Source organism: Aquila chrysaetos, chromosome 3 (assembly GCF_900496995.4).
Source record: "Aquila chrysaetos chrysaetos chromosome 3, bAquChr1.4, whole genome shotgun sequence".
Classification (NCBI taxonomy): domain Eukaryota; kingdom Metazoa; phylum Chordata; class Aves; order Accipitriformes; family Accipitridae; genus Aquila; species Aquila chrysaetos.
The window spans coordinates 21939498-21954163 of NC_044006.1; the positions used below are offsets into that span (position 1 = coordinate 21939498).

General features: G+C 36.5%; 1 protein-coding gene across 44 annotated transcripts in view; it reads right to left on the bottom strand.

The window, feature by feature from the left end:
* Window positions 1–14666, bottom strand: part of CLASP2 (cytoplasmic linker associated protein 2) — a 153765-nt gene that overhangs the window by 48071 nt on the left and 91028 nt on the right. For 26 of the 44 annotated variants that reach the window (XM_041122346.1, XM_041122328.1, XM_041122347.1 and 23 more), the window contains 7 exons: window positions 13208–13267; window positions 11869–11946; window positions 11094–11261; window positions 8357–8412; window positions 7027–7197; window positions 3772–3795; window positions 906–923 (listed from right to left, as the gene is read on the bottom strand). In XM_041122346.1, the coding sequence (XP_040978280.1) occupies window positions 906–923; window positions 3772–3795; window positions 7027–7197; window positions 8357–8412; window positions 11094–11261; window positions 11869–11946; window positions 13208–13267 (575 nt within the window). The remainder of the gene's footprint in view (window positions 1–905; window positions 924–3771; window positions 3796–7026; window positions 7198–8356; window positions 8413–11093; window positions 11262–11868; window positions 11947–13207; window positions 13268–14666) is intronic. The other 18 variants (XM_030008601.2, XM_030008589.2, XM_041122326.1 and 15 more) reach the window with 3 other exon arrangements.

Here is a 14666-nt window from a genome sequence, read left to right on the forward strand (position 1 = left end):
CAGCATAATTAAAATATTTTCTAGACAAGTAGAGTCAATATTTGACCCAGAAGAATAAAGTACACAGACTATTATTTAGTTCTAGCCTCTTTAGGCTTTCCACAGCAGAATTTGGAGACCAACCAAGTTAATATTATTCATCCAAGTAGAAGGAATAGCCATAGATGAGAGTCTATAAGAAGAGAATCAGGATAAAGGATGTTATTCACTCTACTAGAAAGCAATATGCTAGCAAGAACGGTTAGATTAACTAGTCCAAACTCTACTAGTTATCCCCGTGCAATGGCAATGTTTTCCCACTGAGTGCTGTGAGACTGCAAGGCATGTAACCGCGTTCAGAATTTGGCCCAAAAACTTAGGAATACAGAGTGCCACTATTTTGATATTATGTTAAATTATCGCTTGGAACCTGGTTCGATATTATCAAAGTAAAAATAAAGTTTGTATTTGTGAGGCAAATGAACTGTTAACTCACTTGGAGTGTCTACATCCATTCACTAATGACAGGTTTAAATGTTAATAGTGTACTGAAAATGAATTCCCAAGTCTCAAAGAGATGGATAATAGTAGCACCTGCTTCCCAGAGCGTGAACACATTTGATGAAATCTTCTGTGATAAGATTCGCTTTAAAAAACAAATTCAAAATTATAAAGCTCCTATATTTTCACACTAAAAATGTTAAGCAATGACACTTCTACTGCAGATGAGTACTTGAGAATTAAAATACAAGCAAAAGAATTTTAAAAATACTACATGACAACCAAGTATTAGATGCATAAGCTATCTGGAGTTATGAACCTCCACAAAGCCCCAGAAAGACCACATTCTACTTTTAAAGCTTAATTTGTATCAATGAAAATATGAAGCTGAAAATATTAGCTATTCTAACAAAATATTTTCTTACCATCTTCAGAAGCTGTTCCTAAACAGAAAAAATAATAAAATACATGATATTCCAAACAATACTGTGTCTCTCCAATTCCTTTTTGAGATTAATCTTATGAATCTTGACAAATTTTGTCAAGCCAAGAGGTCTAAAGCTTTTATGTTGCAACTCCTTTACTGAACTGAAGCAAAATTATCAAGAAACATCCACACTACACTGTTAGTGATTTACAAGAACACAATATATAACACTGCCTTGCAAAGTCATGAAACCACAAAAAAAAAAAATCAATAGGAAAAAAAAAAATCTATGAGGTAAGTCAACAAAACGACATGTACAGATCAAAACAGACAGTAAAAGTATTTTAGTGCAAGCTCTTCTGAAAATATAAACCATAGTATTATAAATTATCTCAGAGAGAAACACAAGGACAGCGTTTCCCACACTGGACAGCGATAATTTGATACGAACTGCCAGCAAGGAGGATTTCTCTGAATGTAATCCATGATTACTCTGAAGATCTATATGCACAAGATCAAGTTTTGCTCACAGAAGTGGAAGTAACATGAGCTTGCTGAAACCAGATCACACTTGAACAAGTATGCCGAGCTTAACAGGGCTTGATTATGACAAAATGAGAGTCGGACAAATCTTTTTACTGACATCAGTACCTAGGAATTGATGGGAAGCTATCTAACAGCAGTCCTTCCTATCTCAAAGTTCTTTTGAAACAAATCTGATTATGGAATAAAATATATATTAGTAGCGATAAAAAATGTTAAATGCCTCAAAATCAAAGACTATTTCCATTTTTGTTTTTAGTCTCTGCCATTTCTGCCTTGTAAGACAACTACAATGATTAAAACTTCCATTAGTGTCTTCGGCTAGCCTGAACTTAACTTTCTCAGCAAATCTAGTTATTGCTTTCTCATATTATCTTATCTTCAAGGCAATATTTTTAAAAACTCCCTCTAGAAAGTTAATTCAGTGTAAATTTCAATGCTTCTTCACAGAAATCCGTTACAGTAATATGTATGTAGGAGTGCCTCAGAGTTTTCCAGATCAAATTTGCCAGTCTGCATTAAAAAAAACCCAAACCCTAAACCACCCCCACTCCCCCAATCCAACATTCTTCCAGAGCTGGATCTTGGAAGGCAGGTTCTATGCAACACCTAAGCCAGGCTAACAGATAGTTGCTCCTGAAAGGGGGGGGGGGGTTCTGCTTCACCACCCTTGTGCTACCACCTGGTTTGGATGGCTAAAGGCTCACTGTCAGCTCCAAAAGCTAAATAACAGAATACTATTCACTTTTGTTTATGCAATCAGTTTTCTGGAGTTTGTTCACCTACAGTGATTGATAACAGAATGTTACAAGGCACTAGTGAAAGAAGTGGTAAAAACATGTGGCCAAGATTAGTGGGAAAAGGAAAAAGGATTAGTTCCTCCTGGTAGCAGTTACATCAGAGCAGCTGTATCATAGAACTACAGCTGGGGAGCTAAGCTGTGTTCATTGTCTTGCACATCATCCCTACAGATATCCTCTCGGAAAAAAACCTATAATTCCTATCAATTGTGTAGCACTTCCACTACTATTTTTAAACAGATGCACGGGACACCATTAGTTGTGACTACTGGTCTGAAGAAAAGAAAAATCCTATACACATGGCCCTAAGAACCTTTATTGCTGGTGACAACGTGCAAGAGCACAAGTGTTCAGCACAGATAGTTAAAAATAAATCCTACTGTATACAACATAAGGAAATCTGTTATGGAAATAAGCAAGACAGACACTACTATGCTGTGCAATCTCCCCTCATTTTATTAAAGTAGGCTGGCCATCTGCAATACTCAAAATTGGCTCAAATTCTTCCAAAAAGTATCTCTCATAGAACTCATTATCTGTGCTTTAAAATTATTCAGGATTCTGGGTTTTACAGATTTACCTTCTTACTGTTTTCATTTCTATCAAAAATATCACCTGCTTTGCTTCCAGTAAACTACTCATTCTTCAAAACATGTACTGTTTAATAAACACATGTGACAAGAATTATTATGTAAGCAGCAAACAAAACTGACTTGTTAAGTGTTCCCCAGCAATAAATTAGAACTAGAATTATCAGGCACCAAGCTGGGACTCTGTCACTTTATTATATGGGAAGCATTACTTACACCTGAAAAAGACAACTGTTATGGAGAAGCCTGATTCTCAACTGCTTCGCAGTTAGGATAAAAATATATGACAATTCCCTCCATGTGTTTAACACAGCAAATTTAAAAAAAAAAAAAAAAAGAGGCGCTAAAACTTAGCTGGAATACTTGGTAAGCTACTTTACCAGGTAGGTCTTCTTAACAAATTATTCTTTAATAGAATTACATTTTGTTACAGGATTTACAGGCACGTAAAGTTTTGTAGCTAGACTAGATTTTGATAGAGTACTTTTGAAAGAGAAGATTTAGTTTTACTTTTTGAAAGAAATCCTTAATAATGTGGTCAGGCACCTTCTGCTCTCCCATTGCTGTTCTGCCAATAAGTCAAAAAATTTGACTTTATAGGTAAGAGTATGAAACATGATGGAACTGGAGCTCATTTAAAAAAGCATGTATTGATTATAAAATTGCTCTGTAATTAATAGAGCTTTTTTTAAAAAACAGGAGTAACATCCAATTTCTGATAAAGTTTATGTTGCTGTAACAGAACAATCAAAAACATTGACAAATACAGCAATAACACAACATTAAGACATCAAGATTACATGGGGTTAATGAAAACAGCAATGTATTTTGTTAATGAACAGACAAATATATTAAACATCAGTAATTTTACATAAAAGACACTTTATTAAATATTTAATAGAATCAGAGGACAGACTAAACAATTTCTTACCATCCATCTTGTCAGAAGTATCCTCTTTGTTGAAAAAGCAGGCAAAGAAACATGGAAAACTTAGTGTGTTAGAATAAAGGTGTTCACAGCAGAGTCATAAAACATTAATTAAGGAAAATACATTAATATTAAATACAGCAGACATGTTTATCTAATTCATGCATGTATAAGCTACCTTAAGTAAAGTTGGTTTCTCTCAGTCCAAGGTACAAAATTACAGAACAGGGTACAAGTACCCTACACAGGGATGTCAAATCTCTCCATATTACTCAGATTTGAGCAAACCCTTACAATAAAATATTTATAAACTGTTTCATGCTTGGTGTCAACAGTTACTGAAGCATCAGTACATATATATATCATTACTGAACCACAATATTTCTATTTGTTATGAAATTTGCTACTGAGCATGAAGCCTCACCTGGGATAAGGGACAGGAGGGAAAAAGAGATCACAATAAAGACAGAGGACAAATGGGAGAAATTGCACTCTGTTTTAAAAGCTTTAAAGATTTACCAGTTCAGCTGGAAGGTAGTGCATACATATTCTGACAGTAACAATCAAAATTAAAATGTTCAGCATGAGACATCTATAATTACAGCTCAAGTCTCCTCAGAAAGGACATTCATACTTAAGGATGTCAAAGATAGTCAACATTTAGCATAACTTCAGTAGATAATGTTCTCATGCTTCTAGAACAGTCTTTAAAAAAACCCCCAAACATAAATAAGCAAGAGTTCTATTAATAATAAAAAGGGAAGAGACAGGTGGAGACAATTATAGATTACTATGCTCACGAAATTGTGGTCCCCTGAGGCTCTAAATTTGGCAGCTGCTTAAGCAAAAGGTGGACATTTCTCTGTAAGTAAGGGTGAAAATGAAACTAAATTCAAGCTCCAGAGGAGACAATGTTATTTATTTTGGTATTGACTGCAACACCTGAGATGATGTGGAAAGCATTATGGAACTACAGTAACATTTTCTAGGCATTTTAGTACCATGGTCAGCATTACCTTGACAATTCTGTCATTTAAGTTGCCATATTTGGATTTAGTATAAACAACCCCCTTAAAATGAACAGAGGGGAGAAGTTTACAAATTAGCCTATTTTCTGAAACATGGCACTTGCTTGTATTCACACTCCATTCATTTTACCACTACCTTTCGAAAAATAAGAGCAAACAATATTTTGAGGTGGATTCCATGGTTAATTGATAGCCAAACACACAACCATCACACTCTCTACATAGGCAAGAGGGGACAGGTATGTGTAATTTAAATTACCTTAGCACTATTAAAAACCTGTTAGGAGAACAAGCCAAAATCAATCAGGCAGTACTGCTTTTGTGTGACTGTAAACAAACCTTGGTCTCCTTGACTATCAATGCCCTTATATCATCTGTAACAGGATTTGACTTTACTATACATGGCTAGTATCACATTATCTTGCCATCTCAAACCACCATTGTATTCTTCTCCACAAGTGACTGCGTCTGCTAGCACAGCAGAGCTTTCCAGCTACTCAAATCCTTCAAAAGAATGTGACCTGGATGTACTCCCTATTTATTCCTCTCCCCCACCCCCACTCACCAAATCTATAAACTACAAAAGAGAATAAGCTATTTCTTTATTTCTGTTATTTTCCTGCATAAAACCACCATTATTTACTTCCCTGAAAACCTCTGTGCCCTTCTCAACCCTTGCTTACAAAATTCTGGGCATGAATCACATATTGCTTAAAATGTTCTGAAAGCAAACCAATACTCCAATCAAGAGCTAATTTTCTGTGAAACCCTTAACATCAAAGTAGTCCCTTCATTTCAGCAGCATAAAGAAGACAGATTAACAGAGAGAGATGTTTTGTTTGACTTTTTTTTCTTTCTATCACTGTCACTTTTACTTCCCACAACAGCTGAACTCCAGCTTTGTCCAAGATTCAGAGTATATCCTGTTGCACACCAAAACAGACCAGGCAACACCCTGATCTTGGAGAATAATCATCCCACCTATTTCAGGCTTCTAGGCATTAAGTTAGGAGGCACTGAGAATACCTCAAGCAATAGCCAAGAGTATATCTCCTCCACCCAGCAAAGTGAGCAGCCTAACTTTGGTGTCCCCACCTGCTCCTCAGCAGGTTCTCTGACTCCCACCCCGTGGGCACTAGAGGGAGCCCAACACCACGAATTACTATTTCAAGTAGCACACGTTCCTTTTAGTCAGCATTGGTCATGCTCATAAACTTAATCCTAAAATTGACGATGTTCAAACCATTTCAAGCAGGCCCCGATGACAAAAGAATCAACTCATGTAAAATCGTTTTTAACTTAAATTTTAAAAAGCAGAACCAAAAAACTTTGAAAACCATAGCCTAAGTGTATCCTAACATCTCCGCAAACACAAGGTAAATCAGAACTACATAGTTTCTCTGCTTCTTGTGATCATCTTCAGCAATACTGACATTAGGACATGTCTCCTTGGTGATCTAGCTGGCACATATGCTGAGAAGAAAAAACTAACAGTTTTGTGAACACTGAACCTCACTCCCCCCATTGCTACCCCTACAGTATGAATAACCTAAAAAGAACAAAAACATGCCCGTATTCTTTTATCCTCCCCACTTAGTGGAGGTTCTAGCATCTACCACCACTATCAAATACTTTTTCCTGCACTCTTGTCATTTGTAGAACTTTCTATGTCTAACAGCAACTATTCCTACCAATGAAGACTGTCACCTAGATAGAAACACACACACAGTTCCACCAATATGCTTAGGAAGAAATCTATGAAATCAATGTTATATATTATTGTGTAAAACACTTCTGTACTACATGAAGAAGCCACCACTTACTGCCAGGATATCTCTCTAGCATTGTTGTAAAATAGTCAGCTAAAGAGTTGAGAAAAATGGAAAATCTAGAGTCTTAACACTCATTTCCCTATTACTTCTAGAAACAAAGCAGCCATGATCACCATCCGCTGTTAAGTGAAGGTACCACTCCTTCCAATATTTCACTCCAGATTAACACATTTAAAGATCATAGTATGGATACATTCTTTGCATTGGCATTCTTCCAGCACAAGAAAAATAAAACATCTAGGAAAGTTGGTAACTTACTTCAGAACACCTGCTCTTTTGCAATACTTGAATACTACTAAGAATGATGACAATTTTTCAAATGTAGAACTATTTTCCTGTACTTTTTGATAAAAAAACTCAAAAAATATTTCCCTGTATTGTAAAGATGCTTCCCTTACCTAGCGAAGCGTAAGATCCTGGAGGTAGACCGGCTGCTGACAAGCGCCCAGCTCCAGCTGTCTGTCCAGCAGCATGGCGGGCCTTCGCACCTGCAGCAGCATTAACATCAATGTCGCTGCGAGACCTTTGCAGAGTTCCTAGGCTTGGAACACTTTTGCTGCTGCCTGAAACTAGAAAATTAAAAATATAAATAAATTCAGGAAATTAGTTGATAATGAATAAAATTAATTATGTTTAAAAGGTTAACATTTTCTACTACTGCAGCATACCTGCAAAAAGTACAGAAAACAACGTAAAAAAGTGTAAGTCAAGTTAATAGTAAACAAAGTGTTACTGAGGTTAAGAAGCAAACTAGACCTGGTGTTGCCATGAAATTCAGATAAAGAACAGTTTATTTTACAGTAGTATTTATCTTTATGCAGCATGAAACTTTAGCATTATTTAATACAAGCTATGTGCTCCCACCCTAGTACAAGTTACATAACAGTTCAGAATTATATGATTTATTACATTATTGAATGCTTCACAAACATAAGGAAATCCACAGCACCCCTTGTGATACTGAGGGAAGATAATATTCCCACACTTCAGCTAAGATGAAGCCACAGGGAAGCTGAATGCATACCATGAATTGCTTCAGGGTCTAATCTTCTGTGAAGTATTTTTATATTCACTTCCAATTATTTACTGAATATTAACTGTTCACTTCAGTTAATTTTAACCATTGGTTTATGTCTTCAAAACTTGACTTGCCCATAACAGTTTCAGTATCCAGAAAGCAAGCACTCTCAATTACTAGCTGTTTGTAAAAGAGTTCAGTGATTTACTCCACAATAGTTACGAAGACATTATGTGAAAAGAGAATGAAGATACTCAATTGTGAAAACTCAAGACAAAATTAAACTCTTTGCATCACAAATCTGTGGGTTTTTTTTATAAAGAGCAGCAGCTACATGGGAATAGATAAAAGGTAAAATGAGTCCTTCACTTCCAATTGCCATAAGCCTAATAATCATGAATAGACCATAGAATAATGTTTTGCTTCTTTGAGAGTGACCGCTCCATGACAAAACTCCAAGACAGATGATCAATTAATAGTACCAATACATAGCAAATTAGGTCTTGCAACAACTGAAAATACATAAAACGTGAAGCAAGTACCAGGCAATCTTAGCTCCAGGTGCAGTTTGTAGTGACACACACCATTATTCAACTTGGAAATAGGGTAAATGCTTAAGGCAGTAAAATTTTAAGCTGCATTTAAAACTTTTAATTCAAAGAACATGAAGAACAATTACTGTGCACTCCCCTATATTGCAACCACCTCACCTCTGCCTGCAAGGCTTGCTGGGCTGGCTGCAGACCATTTAGAAGATAGAGGCCGACTGAAAAAAAAAAAAAAAAAAAAAAATCAATAAACCCAATAAGTAAGTCTCATGTATCAGATCCAAAAGGCAACATATAATAAAATATAACAACATATAATAAGAGAAAAAAAAAAATCTTTTGTTCTTTTTTCCCCTTCAACCTTCTCAGCATATTTTAGAAAAAGACATTAAATACAGAATGGTAAGGAAAACACAGTCATCTTATCTTTTGTATTTTATAAAATTACATCTTCATCACAAAGCATTAATCCTTTGGTTACCAACAGGCACACTTTGCTAACACAAAGTTCAGGCATTCCAGACTTGGTCACAGCAACATTTAAGGTGGTCAGTACAAGGTTTTAGCCACAGGGCTGACCTTATAAAACAGCCATTCAACAAAAATAGTGGGAGCTACACAAGAAGCTTGATTTACAAAAGAAATTATGTGAAGTGGTGTCTGCAGTAACAAGGAAAACAGGTGCACAATTCATAAGCCTCCTCCAGTCCTGTATCTCCCAAGAATCAAGTTACAAATTAAAAAGGAAAATGTTGTATCTTCCAAGCAGCTAGACTGAATTTCCCATTTGAATGTTAGACGCTCCCACAATTTATAAAAGGAAAAAAATCCCATGTCTTCTCCTCTATGTTTTCTCCCCATTTCCCTTTAGTCTAACTGCAAAAATGGGTAGTTGCTGAAGCAAAATCTTTCTGTCTACTCAAGTTTAACTCTGAGTCCTTCCTTCTGCCTTGTTCAGAAAGGCAAAATGCAGTCAGAGGGACCAGGGAAAAGCAAAAAACTAGTAGAAGAAAGCATGACACTTTATTCATCGATTCATATCTAGCCATCTAAACATTCATCTGACTGAGAAAGTTTGTATTTGCTGAAATAGTTGACTATTTCATCAACAGTCAAATTACAACCTGAGTCTAGAGTTTCAGCTTCAGTAAAAATAATCCCTCTCTAATTTTATACAAAAAAGCTAAAAGAAAAGAGATGCCTCATACTGTGTATTTATTTAGTTAGCTCAGATGCTCAATGATAATAGAGGTCAGCACTGTTACCTAACTCCTCAGAGAAGATCATTTATTTGCAGCTTATTAAGAATACCACCTGCTTTTCTGACATTACTAACTAGTGTTTTGGAGGTATTTTGCTGCAACTGAGTTGAGGAGGCCAAGGCAGAGCTCCTGGGTGCATCCTGACCTTACAAGTTGCTCCAAACAGAAGGCCCAGACAACTTTCACTATCTATTGCAATTGACATTTCATTTAAGCAGTTTCATATAGGTAGGCACAAGTCACCACATTGCTCTTATTCTACCACCCTCTTTAAAACTATTTTTGATCAATGATCTGCAAGAGCTGTAAGTTCAGAGGGTCAAAAATCATGGAGGATCAGACTTCTAGGAAAACCATACCCATATTTCCTAAGCTAGTCTATAAAGGGAGAACTCAGCATCTATCTTAGAAGGCAGAAATATAATTTTGGGTAACACAGGGAAAATAACATGCATCTAAATGCAAAAGTAGTAAAAAATCAATTAAAAATTAATTCATTTCCAATATCACGATGTCTTCTGTTCATCTCTTACTTTACTCCTCCCTTTCTGTACTGTAGTACTTGCATATCTTGCAATACACGAAGTAACACTTGAGGATTTAACAGTATTTTAAGATAGTAATTTTTCTGTAATTTAGGTTTTAACATTTTATTACTAGTAACTCATTAACAGCACTTTGATTTTCAGACAGTGAATATAGATTAATATAAAGAAGAGTAATTAATCTTTGAATAAACAGTTGTGGAAAATGAAGTGTTAGCAATAGCCTACATTACAGACAGTTATTTTAAAATTTTTTTTATAATTACAAGTATCATCGGAAAGATAAGATAAGCCTCTGGTATTTAAGGCAGCAGCCAAAAAGAAAAAAATTAACCTCCAATATGCTGGAAGCAGTTTTTGCTTTCAAGTCAAAAGTGAGCAGACAAGTTCTCTAGCTTTGGAAATGAAGCATCTGAATTAAAATTTTAACAGGTTTAAACACTTTGAGAAAGCTTTCTAGAATTTAAAAGAAAAAATCAGCACATACTACTACTACTATTTTACATTTCAACTAAAAAGCCAGTAGATTCTTTTGCTATTGGTACCTAGGCAAACTTTTATCTATTCAGCTCAAGATTGTCTATACATTTTAATACACCACTGACTGCAGCATAGACCCACCCTCTAGTGATTGGCATAGCTGCAAAATACTGCTAATACTCAATACTGTGAAGACAGGAAAAAAAAAAAGATCTCCTATCTGAATGAATCTCACTGTTGATGTCTCTTTCTCATACTTCTCAGTGAAAAGGGATAAAAAAGGAGTAACGCCATTATTTCTTTCCTAGACTTAGTCCTTGCACCAGAATGCTGGACATCAGTACATGAACCTTGAAGACATTTTGGTGTAACAGAGGCTGTTAAGGAATATATGAGTAAGAACAGTCTGCTAAAATCCAGTTAATGACTGCCCTACCTTGTTGGGGTAATACTGTCATATAGCAAAAGACAATAAAAGGTTTTTTTATTAAAAAAAAAAAGTGACAAAATACAATCACAGCTTTTCTGTACACCACAGAAGTCTGGCTCATTTGCTTTTGAGAAACAGTTTTTATTTGTTAACAGGCTCAGAAACAGTTAAGTGATCCTTACTTGAGGCTCTCCTGTGAGCTGGAGGATGACCTGTCTGACTGAGGGAGAGATGCTATACTGCCAGAATTCTTCAAGTAGGTCTGGAGGCTTCTTTGATAGGGCGGCTCAAGAGAATTGTAGAGAGTCTCAGCTTCACTAGGAAAGTGATTTCTAAGACCCAGATAAGCCCTGCAAAATAAGAGAATAACCACATATAATTGCTCTGTGTTTTCTTCATAGTGTGGAGTCAGGAAGGAAAGATTACAGAATGAACCAGGGATGGGAGGGAAAGGAACTCAGACTGAAAATATGTAATGCATACAATACTGCTCATCAAATCATAAAAGAAATCAGCTACATTGACTGAATTAATCTTTTCAAAATGACGCAAGTCTATCCTCTGAAATTCTCACATTCACTTACCAATTCTGTGGGGAAGCAAGAGAAATTCTTTTCTGACCTACTCACTAGTCAAAGTGCTGCAGTTGTTTACAGACTTAATTAATGGGGGAGGAAAGGGTAAGAATGACTATATGCAGCAGTATTAACCATTATGACTCCTGTTTCAGTAGAATCCTCAAATGCTGCACGACAGTATTATTTGCCTCAACTTCTAGAATGTCTTTTGCAAAAGAAACTAGACAGTAATTCAGGATTCCAAGAACAGAAACATCAATTTTCAACCTAACTTGTGTCCTCCTCTTCAGCCATAGTTAGCCACTCACCTCCAATTAGAGCTTTCTATCACTAATGTAAAACATACAATTTTTCAGAGCAAAACATAGTCAGAACTCACTTTCTTGCCTCCACTCTGGCTTCTGCATCAGCATCATGAATGCCCTTCTTGATTGTTTCAACCAAGACAGCTGCATGCCTAGAAGACAGACATTCCTCATGCTATTTTGCTACTACAACTTCTATTCTAAGTAGTAAAGTTTTACACTTTAATTAACATTTCTTGAAGTAAAAACTAGCTGAGATAGTAGTTCTAAGATACAACATAAACAAATGCTTAAGCACACTGATGACATAATTGCACCTTCTGTAAAGGTTTAGGTAAGCTTCCTCCTTCAATCTAAAAGAATTATAATCTACTTTTCAGACATACATCCACTTATCAAGCTGAAAAAGTTACTTAGAAGTACCTTTCTTAAAACAGCTACTTTCCAGAAATGGAAGAAACTATTTCCCGTACTATATTAATAGTAAGAAAAAGGAAAAAATTAGAATTAGTAACTTTGCTTTCCTGGAAATTCACCTCTGAAAGCTTATGGCGTGCGAGTTCTGAACCTCAACACATGCTCAAAGAACAGCAAAGCACCCATCAGAACAACCAAAAAACTGTGATGATAAACCGATTTTAATTCAAAACACATTTGGGGTTTTGTTTTGGGTTTTTTGTTTTGTTTTGTTTGTTTAGTGTTTTGGTTGTTGGTTTGTGTTTGTGGGTTTTTTGGGGGGTGGTGGTGGTGTTTTAAGGGCTTTTTTAAAAATACGCACATACCCATTCTGACATAAATCAAGTGATCTCCCCATTGCTCCCTTTCTCAGGAGCACCTTGTGGAAAGGTGACTATGGAGCTGGATGAGCTCCTCAGAGCCTTCTCTGGAGTCTCTGCAGTCCCTTTGCTCTTACTTTCTGCTTACAGTATACATTCTGCAGACCTGATGCAGGTACTATTTTCCCATCTACCCAGAGAAGCTACAGTGTGCTCTTAATCATTACCAGAAAAAGTCCTCCAGCCTAATCCCACTTGCCTTCTTTTATGGTGAACTCACAAACTTCCTCCTTCCAGGAGAAAAAACAGATGCTTACCTGTGCATCTTTGCTGCACAAGATACATGACATAAGGGAAACTCTGAGAACGCATGGTACGCATTGCTCACATGTGGTATAGGAGAAGAGGCAGAGGGTAAGGAGAGGAGGAAAGATGAAATCAAGGCTGGAGCTTTCAGCTCTCCTCCCCACTGGAACTTGAATGAGCCACATGACCTGCTGTGCTAGAAAGGTTGTCTATGCTAGAAAGGTTGGCCAACACTGAACAACATAATCCAATTAAAGGATTCAATGAAAAGATTTCTGTTCTAAAATTCATCAGCAGTTTATTCTTGGGGAAAAAGTATACTGGCCCATACCTTTCCAATGAATGTGTTTGCCACTCTTGTAACAACAGGTCTAAAAATTCAAAGGAGCGCCTAAAAAGACAGAACAAAAAGTTATAATTAATACTCATTTCTCTAACATGCTTGTGGAATAAACAGTAACTATATTCTTTCCCCCCTGAGGGAAATAAATGCATAAAATAAAAGTACATTTATCCGTCAAATGAGGACATTGGTTGCCTTATTGCAAAGTTAAAATATTCTGCATAGAAAGCAAACATGCAGGCTAACTAGTCCTAAACTTCCAAAAATGTGATTCAATTAACCATCTGTTGCTCAAGCCATGTTATTACACATATGCTATGTTAGTTTTATTAGCCCCAAAAAACCAGTGATGGTTTAACCCCAGCCAGCAACTAAGCACCACGCAGCCACTCACTCACTTCCCCCCACTCCAGTGGGATGGAAAGAATTGGAAACAAGTAAAACTCGTGGGCTGAGATCAGAACAGTTTAATAATTGAAATAAATAAATAAATAAATAAATAAATAATTATGATGACAAAGAAGAAGAAAAGGAAGGTAACAAAAAGAGAGTGAAATATAACCCAAAAAAGCAAGTGATGCACAATGCAGTTGCTCACCACCCGCTGATCGATGCTCAGTCAGTCCCCGAGCAGCAATCCACCCCTCCCAGCCAACTCCCCCCACAGTTTATATACTGAACAGGACGTCACATGGTATGGAATACCCCTTTGGCCAGTTTGGGTCAGCTGTCCTGACTGTGTCCCCTCCCCACTCCTCATGCCCCTCCAGCCTTCTTGTTGGCTGGGCATGAGAAGCTGAAGTCCTTGACTTAGTATAAACACTACTTAGCAACAACTAAAACATCAGTGTGTTACCAACATTATCCTCATACTAAATCCAAAACACAACAGTATACCAGCTACTAGGAAGAAAATGAACTCTAACCCAGCTGAAACCAGTACAAAGACAAAAATCAATATAGTTTAAAAATTGCACAAAGTATAAAATCTATATATTTAAAAAAAAAAAAAACCCACAATACTTTAAAAATTCAACTATTAAGTCACAACATAATATTTCCATGGCAGTGTCCTTCTGTCCCAAACACTATTCCCACCCTTTCATCTGTCATTACCAAGTATGTAGCGTAAAGGGAAACATGAGACCGTTAGTACAGGGCTCTGCATATAGAAAGCACGCCTAAGGATTTGCTGGCTCTGTACAAACTAAGTTATGTAACCATAATCATTATTAATTAGGAATTCTTGACAATTTAGCAGACAGCCATTAGCAAAAGGCATACTTTAAAATATGTCTGAAGCTAGATCCTGGTGAACAAATAAAAGCGACTCAGATTAGGAAGGTGTAGATGAGTGTTCAAAAAGGTAGTGGACTCTGTTGCCTGAAACTACTGCTTTTGCTGGTTACGTTTAATCTTTGACCTGTTCTGCAGGGGGCAGATTTCA